The sequence below is a fragment of the Diprion similis genome, chromosome 3 (genome assembly GCF_021155765.1).
Source record: "Diprion similis isolate iyDipSimi1 chromosome 3, iyDipSimi1.1, whole genome shotgun sequence".
Taxonomy (NCBI): Eukaryota; Metazoa; Arthropoda; class Insecta; order Hymenoptera; family Diprionidae; genus Diprion; species Diprion similis.
This window is the reverse complement of record NC_060107.1, coordinates 17,004,361-17,013,227: the sequence shown is the minus strand read 5'-3', so window position 1 is coordinate 17,013,227 and position 8,867 is coordinate 17,004,361. Positions and strand designations below refer to the sequence as shown.

The 8,867-nt window shown below is 37.2% G+C and overlaps 1 protein-coding gene across 4 annotated transcripts; it reads right to left on the bottom strand.

The window, feature by feature from the left end:
• Window positions 1-407: 407 nt before the first annotated feature.
• Window positions 408-8,627, bottom strand: LOC124404135 (neurogenic locus notch homolog protein 1). 4 transcript variants are annotated; one of them, XM_046878029.1, is made up of 7 exons: window positions 8,482-8,627; window positions 5,899-6,049; window positions 5,135-5,260; window positions 4,804-4,977; window positions 3,846-4,099; window positions 1,305-1,527; window positions 408-939 (listed from the first exon to the last, which is right to left on the bottom strand). In XM_046878029.1, exons 2-7 carry the CDS (start codon window positions 6,032-6,034, stop codon window positions 575-577), a joined length of 1,278 nt encoding a protein of 425 aa, XP_046733985.1. In that variant the 5' UTR covers window positions 6,035-6,049; window positions 8,482-8,627; the 3' UTR covers window positions 408-574. The 4 variants fall into 4 exon arrangements, with proteins under 4 accessions (XP_046733985.1, XP_046733988.1, XP_046733984.1 ...); XM_046878032.1 differs by having other exon boundaries at window positions 5,971-6,049; XM_046878028.1 differs by lacking the exon at window positions 8,482-8,627 and adding an exon at window positions 8,245-8,300.
• Window positions 8,628-8,867: the final 240 nt, after the last annotated feature.

Here is an 8,867-nt window from a genome sequence, read left to right as displayed (position 1 = left end):
ATAATTAAAAGATCCACAAGCTTTATAATGGGTGAAATTCCATAAAAGTGAATGGTTACGGAGATGAAGGCGAAAAAAAGAGAACAATAAGAAAGCTTGTGCATTTCGGACCAAATAACTCGGAAAAAATAATTAAATTAGAAAATTTAATTTAGAAGAAAAAAGGTCTGTATAGTTTTTTTGTTTAAGATGCACCATTCTTGAGATATCGGATCAAATACGTTTCTCGCGATAGTGGCGCCCCCCGCACTCCGCGGAGCCCGCAAATCTGGCATTATGCTCAGAATACAGCCCCTTGCCGAATATCACTATCAAATAAATTATTAGCGTTTGATGTATCGGCGTTCGGCTCCGGTCGGACGGCTGAACCCGTAAAAATATAAATAAAGCATAAGTCTTTTTAGGTGTAAGGTAATTTCTTTTTATTCCAATCCCTGCACACATGATCATATTGTGGAAACTGTAATGTTTAACCATGAGTAAGAAGTAACTTTACATGTTTCGGTCGGATTGTTGTTTGGGTAAACAATAAACATATGTTTACTTTAATTTATACTCAAGTAATCGAGCAGGATTACTTATATCTGTAGTATCTGGCGTAATTGAAGACCGATCTTGAATCAATTGGGTTACAAGTGACAAGCGCATCGCCTCGTGTGCCGTCCGGACATGTGCACACAGCGATGTGTCGTCTCGGGCTGCAAGTAGCACTCGGTCCGCATTGTCTTCCTGTACAAGGATTCTGACAAGAGAAGTCAATGCAGGCACGATTATCGGGGCATTCGTTGTCAGATAAACACTCTCCTCGCTGACAGCTGGTTAATGCATCTCCAATGTATCCTGTAGGACACGTGCACACTGGCCTTTCTTTGCCAGTGTTATCATGGCCTGGCGTACAAACTGCGTTAATTCCGCAAGGATTCGGCTTGCACAAGTCAGCTGAGAATAAAAGTTACAGTATTAGATAAGAGTATCACTGAACGAAGTAGAGCCCTACCAAATAGAAATCGTCGGCTCATTTTTTTGCTTAGCATTCAAAACAGCAATAGTTTCCATAGTGAAGGAACTCATTCCACGATTCTAAAACCAGTAATGAGTGAAATTATATTCCACAGTACTATTATCTTGCACTTCGATACCGAGCAAATTAAACTACCAGTTTAATAAAGATTTGACTGGTAGGTACACCATTCAAAACTACGTTTTGCTTATTTTTTAACCCTGATCATGTTTCCGTAAGAATTATATTCGAATTTTTCTTTCATCGTGTAATGCCGGAATCACACATGAAATCTTATACTCACCAGGTTCGAATGGTCTACAGCTGACGAAGGGATTACCAGTCATATCCTTGGGACAGCTGCAGATGGGAGTTATGTCACGAAGTCGACAGTCGGCGTTGACACCGCACACCCCTTCGCAAGGGTTGGTACATTTTTGGTTAAGGCAAGCCGGCTGACTTTGCGGACAATCCGAATGATACGTACATTCTGGACGACATGCGACGTATGGGCTTCCTAACCAATTCTATGTCGACAAAGTTTGCAATGTAAGCGTTTGTATCAAGATATGTTGGAACACTTTTCAATTACCATATAAATTGAAGTTGGTATTTATTTAGCTTATTAACTTAGGTGATTGATAAAGTATATCAGGTCCCGATGGACAGTATTGGTATACCGTGCGTATTTAGTGAACTGTCATGACGAGAATGGTCGCTACACTTGCAGGTCGGCAACTAAAGTTACATCTAATTTATTCGCGTCTGTGGGATAGCAACTATGGGACCCCTGCACGGGCTCTTTTTACAACTCTGTTTGAATCATCGAAAAGTGTTTGCTAGAGTTATACAAAGTGAGAACAAGGTGGAGGCCAGTTGCTCTCTATTTCTAAGAATTGTATTGACTGTGTCGATTATTGCGTAGAGCGCGCTAGGGACGTAATAAATAAGAAAGCCCTCCGCTGCCGTATTATAACGGTCACAAAACGATTTGAGGTGCGTTATTATAAATCCTCAAACATTTTCGAGTACGAAAAAAAATTGTTGATCATCGGTGTTTGGATTGTTTACCCATGCTTTATTTGTAAGCAAAGATCAGACAGATCAGAAGATTTATCAATCCAGAAGTAAGTTATTTACGTCATACATATAATGTATTCAGATTATGGTTATGACTAATTTGGAAACTGATAATTTGATTGCAAATTTTGGATTTCTCGTTCACTCGCATATTCGATAAGAACGGTTCGATACCGTAGGAAGATCTCATGCGCGCCAAACTTTGTGCTGGCCTAATGCGTTAAGGGGATATTCCATATTTTCGAAGTTAAAACTTTTAAGAATAAGCATCTAAGAGAATTTTTGGAAATTCGAATTATTTTCGGAGTTGCAGTTATTTTTGTGACGCGCCAAGTAAACCAGTCCGGCTGGATCGAATCAATACTAGACGGTAGGTAATCTCCGACTACCTGAATGGAATCCACGTCCTATTTGTCGCAAACTTGAAGCGCGTTTTCCTCGAAACTACTTTTTTCGATACAGTCAACATGATATCTCAGGTTCTGATGGACCGATCTACTTGAAATTTGGTACAGACAAGTTTGTGAAAATTTGTACTTTTACTATTATTAAAGATTTCCTAAAGTTGTAAAAATGAGGCAAAAAAAATTACCTCTTTTTTTACATGGACGCTATTTTGAGAATTTTTTTTTTCAAACCGGCTACGTTCGACTAATTCTACATCCTTCCTTTTTAAGAATTCACCAAAAATCAATGTTTCAGATCACCAGGAGGGTTGGATCACGTCAACCAGGAGACACCTTTTTTTTTTTGAGTCCCCACTTCGCCGGCCCGTATCAAGTTCAATCTTTAATTTTTTTTTTTTTTCTAAATACATTTTTATACTTTTGAAATGTCAATAAAAAAACTGCTGAAAAAATGGATATAAAAAATGATTCTTGTTTTTTTTTTCAAAATCTTCAAAATCAAGCCTCTCGACCAGAATACCTCCTTAAGGTTCCTAAATCATATTGCCACGCTCCTGAATAGAAAAAAACGAAGATTGACTCCACCAGTCGCCATCTCTTTCTAGCAGTCGGCCGTATTCTACCAAGCGTAGTTCATACCATCGACGTAGAGAATGAACTGCGAAAGCAGGCCAAAAACATGTCTGCAGAATAGAAAGAGATAGATAGTAGTACAAATCTATTCGTGCCCTTGTTTGAGCTATGTCGATGAAATATTCAGCCAAGAGCGGTCTCGTTTGAGCTATGTCAATGGGAATATTGAGACAATAACGGTGTTAGAAAGAGACAGCGAATGGCAGTAACAATCCTCTATCTCGCTTGCATTGCGGCGGACATATTCTGTGCATGCTTAAGTAGGGAACACGCAGTCCATTCTTTATGTTGATGGTTCATACTTATAGATCGATTACAGGTCTTATCGTTATCAGCCTGCAGACACAAATAAATCGGATGTAACTTCAGTTGCCTACTTGCAGGCGCAGTGACCATTGACATCATGACAATCCACCAAATACGCACGGTACATTATATATCTATGGATACCAAACAGCAACTATAGAACATCCATATCAAACAAAATTTTGTATAATAAAAATTTCAGACCATGATTATTACTCTTATAATGTACGAATTGATTTATAATTCAGTCACGAATACCGTACTTGCACAGGTGGTGCAGAAATTTTCCAATACAAATTGTTTTGCGGATTGTCCCGGGAAATTGATGTAAGACTAAGACGTAAATAAGGACAAAAAAAGGATCGGGCCCGGGGAAGCTGTATTCAATGTCTTACAGCACAGATAAATAATTCACTCACGTTTGGGCAGGTACACTTAGGCCGATGATTGATTACTTCGCAGTTGGCTCCGTCCCCACATTGGCATGGGTTTTCGCACTTGAAATTACTTGAGCAAGCTAAATGGTTCGAACACTCTGCATCGCTCTCGCACTCGTGCCGACATCCAGACAACGGGGATCCTTGATATCCCGGCAAGCAAGTGCATCTTGGAACCTCATTGATCACCTCGCACTTTGTGTTAGGACCACATGGACTGGGCTTGCATGCAGCCTCTGAATACGAGAAAATCAGTACATTCAACACACAAAAGCGATCTATTGTAATATACTCGGTTGAACTAACGAAATGTGGACATGGCTGAGGTGTATAGCGTCAAAGGAACTCATCACATTGAGTCGGTTCACGATAACGAACCGAAAAAATACATTCAATTTTAAATACTACTGTTTTCATGATCGAAATTTTCCGTTCGAAGATGTCGTATCCTAATATATTTCACACAGTTTTATTATTCAGCGCAAGGGGTAACCCGAGGGGATATTCACTTATAAATCCGGTGACAAGCGATTGCGTTGATTTCCATGGTTTCATACGATTTCATCTGTGTTTTCCCGCGACTTTGAAGTAACTGCTTTCCAAAGTGGTTTTCGATTTAAACAAGTGAATACCCGCTCGGGTAAACCACTTATCAGTATGTGTGTTCACCAGATTGCAAGATTGTACAGTAATCGAACGATTTCACAAGTTTTTATAAGATTTTAAAGAATTTCCAGAATTTCATCTGTTTTCAAAAATTTTGGGATTATTGATATTTCAGATCGTTTCAAGGGATTTCAGCCATTTAAACAATTTCATAAAATTTTATGAGTACAGGTGTACACCATATTTCAATGATGGTCAATCCCTCAGACGTTTTTAACTGACAGTAATGCTCAAGCTCCCCGTCATTAAGACTAAACATCGAATTTCGACTTACGAGGATCGGCGATGCGACACGACGTATAAGGATCCCCGGTGTATCGGGAAAGACAAGTACAGGAGGGAACGTGGTCCCTGGTCTGACATTCTGCATTTAGACCGCAGAAACCGGGACACGGATCGATACATTTGTTGTTCAAACAAGCTCGGTTCCCCAAGCAATCTTCATTAACTGAGAAATGGTGGAATACAAAAAATCATTATTTTTACTATTGGTATTATGAAACAGAGGTGAAAGAATAACAGTAAAGCAGATTTTATGAAATTTACTCTTATTTGGTAGAGCAATTTCAGTCATTTCTAAACAATTTAATATATCTGCTACTTACTTTGACACTCGACTCGTACGCATTGGACGAGAGGATCTCCCATGTGGAGATTGAGACAAGAACAAACCGGGCGGCCTTCGCTGATCGTACACTTTGCATTCGTTCCGCAAGTGTAGGTGTCACAACCTGTATAATGTATAGAGTAGAAATTTTAATCACGATTCTCCGGGTAAGTAGATTATTTTTCTGGCATCAAAGAACCTTGCTACTTAGTTTTCGTCAATATGAAGTATTTAAAAGTCGTTGGAGAGCTTTCTACGAATTGATTGCAGATTCCGTGAGTTTCTCGAAATTTCATTATTTTATTATGATATAACGATCTATGTGATGTTGTAGCAATCATCTGATGAATTCAGGATAGTTCTTGGAAATTCTAGGTTTGAAGAGACTATAAGACTGCGCAAACTATTTGTTACGCGAGTCGTACTACTTTGACAGAATTGAAGCGTAACGTAAATTATTTTTCATAAATTCTAAACTTGACACAACAGTTTGTTAGAACTGTGCGTGATTCGTTCTACAAAGAGAAAAACTGAAAATGTTGAATAACAATTTGTTGATAGGGAAGAAGGTGCAAGATTTGGGATATTTTAATACTTGAATTGTGTCAAATGACGATCTTGAATCTAATAATTCGATCTCGGGTCTTCTAGAAACTTTGATAAAAGATTTCAACTAGTCCCAACTTTTCCAAACAAGTTATAATACATGCAGTTCATGAGGGGATGAAGATGCGTGGTAACAATAAAGTAAATAAGTGTTACCCGAAACATATCTGGGTACGTAATTGGAAATGTAGGAAACACCAGCTTGGCTGAGAATTCGTTGTTGCCTACCCTGTCCATTCGCGAATCCAGCGAACAGCATCGCTAGCAGAACTGTAATCTGCATGTACTCCATTTTTTCTAAGCTCCTCTGCGGTCCGGAGAAACATTGAAAAAAAACAAATATATACATACATGTTAGTCGCCGTGTAATTCAAATTGTGCTTCATCGTTTTGGTCCGCCTTTGTTGAACATACACAAGTAAACAGTGTCTAAAAATATTAAAAAAATGTTAGAGTCATTACAAGTTACTTGATTTACTAAAAATCTTATAATCGTGATTAATGTCATATTTTCTCAAAAACGTCTAAAAAACATCACTTATTAGACATTTGATTCGACGTTTTTAAATATATAAACTAATTGAAATAATAAGATCGCTGAAGTGTATTGACAAATACCATGACACTGAAACACCTGAATAATTATTTCAGAACAAATCCCACTACGAAGTTGTTTGCATCTTTTTCGAAGCGGGTATAAACTGGGAATGCGCACGCGTTATTAGCAAATCCTTTTACGGTTAGTGATTTTTACACCGTGTCGGTTTTATTGCGATTACGTCAACCGTGACATCACTTTCATCTCAAAGTGTACCTAGAGCAGAATTTACGAATAGCGAACGACCGAAATTTGATTCTAAACGATTTGATTATAAAGACAAGTTGAAAGTTTCCAAAAAAATTCCACTACATACCTGATTACACTTCAAGCCAGGTCAACTACCAACTTTTAGTCGATCACATTCTCAAATATTGTAAGGGTCGTGGAAATTTTCAGAAACATATATCAAATACATATATAATTGAGTAAAACAAATCCAGGAATAAAGTAACGAATATCGCATTTCTTTTCGTGCATTTTTAGTTTATACATATTTTTTGCTATGCTTTTGCACTAAGAGAATATCTAGTATGAAAATTATACTTTCACTTGTGCTCATTTGAACAAGAAATAAATTCTCGATGCTACAGATTTCGTTGGTATAACTTTTCAAACAGAAGAAGTGTTGAAGTGACATAAAATGGAGAAATGTTGATGATTAATTCAGACACTGTTGAAAAAATCTTATTCAAATTAAAAAATTATTGTTTCAGATTAACACCAATGATCTTTCATGGATTTTTTTTTATTTAAATAAAAAATAACATTCTGATGCTATTATCTTCTTGATCCTATTCACTTTTTTAATATTCATATGATTCAATTGTATTAGGTACACAAAATTTATTTCGGACCAAAAACTTTTCGATGCAATTTATAAAACGATCGAATAATTATTATCATTTACGAATGGTTGACTTGATTTGCTGTACTAACCGAGAAACTGCAGTATACGTAGAGAATATAATTTTTTATATTATTACGATTCATGTAAGTTTTCTTTTTAACCTGGACGATAAACATTTTTCAACGCTGCAACGCAATAGTAAAGTAGAATTTGTACTCTGAACACGTTTTCAGTAACGATGTATCAGGCGCACAATTCCGCCAAAATTATTTACAGACGAATGAATTACGATACAGACACACACCAAGTGCAGTTAAGGTTAATTAACTTGAATTAGGTCTAAACAAATTTTCCTGAATAATTATGAAATAGAAACAAAGAGCAATGAATTTGTCCTAGAAGAGCTTCCATTCGGTTGTCAACAACATTTTAAACACCATACTATTCTCCTTTTTTTGTAAATGATGAGACTGTACCACATATTGAATTTCAATTGATCATTCCTCATTTTGTTTGTAAATGAAAAGTCAACAAGATACATAAGCTTGAATTTTTATTTATCTCTTGGATTGACGAAAAAACAACTTGTGTAAAACGATTTGTAGGAATGTAGGATTCGAAAAATATGCTCCATAATGTAACCCGTCTCAGATTATTAACTACCTGAACCGATTGATCAAGATTCATTTTTTCGATTTTTTCCATACCGATGATATAGTTTTCTAATAAAACTGATCAAAAGTTTCAATTATACATTTTTCCACTTCATTTCTTCACTGGAAAGAAAACTCAAAAATTGATGATAATCGTAATTCTTTTCTGTGCGAAATAATTCAGTTGTATTGAAAAACTTCAATCAACTCAAAGAAATTGCTCATATTCCTTCGTCGAAGTAATTAAGAATATCATCAAATTGCAAAGAGTTTTACCGAAACTGTATGAAATTAATATTTCAAACGATGCCAAAAAATGCTATTTTAGATACCATTACCGATAGCATCATATAACTCGAGGGAATCAAAAAAACTCTGACAGATTGAAATAAATGACTTACTCTTTTTTCGAAAATGCAATGAGACATTTCTTTGCGTCAGATGAAATTTCTCTGCGTGAAATAAATCTAGATCATTTCGTACGAAAATCAGTAAGTTTTCTCAGACCCAATTTTTCCCCTTGGCACTTCCTTTGACCGCGGACTTGACGCCTGAATTCAAACGCCGGAATTAAACCGCAATATACGACTTAATTAAACAGCAAAACCACGTGTGTAAATAAGTACGGCGTGTCTCACCTTCGTTTCAACGGATTAAAATATCCTGACTCTGCCAGTCGGCGAGGAGCACTGACTAAATCTCCGAGTAACGGAGCGTCGAAGTTAAAGCAAAGACGACGCATCCCCTCCATGTGGCATGCCATGAATCCAAGCCTCATCCTGAAGCAAGAGGCCATGGAGTCAAATCAAGGCATCCGCATCCTCCGCCCTCTTCGCCCACCTCAATCCTGACTCGCCAGCCTTGATGACGAACGAGTTGCGAGCCTTTCGCATACTGCGAATCACCTCGCCAGGTACCTTAATTGGTTTGCACCTTCGATTAGCATTTTGTTTGTTTTTCGCGTATTACCATTTGGGCAAAAACGGCAGTCAAGTGACGTGATTAATGAGTCTCATTTATTCAA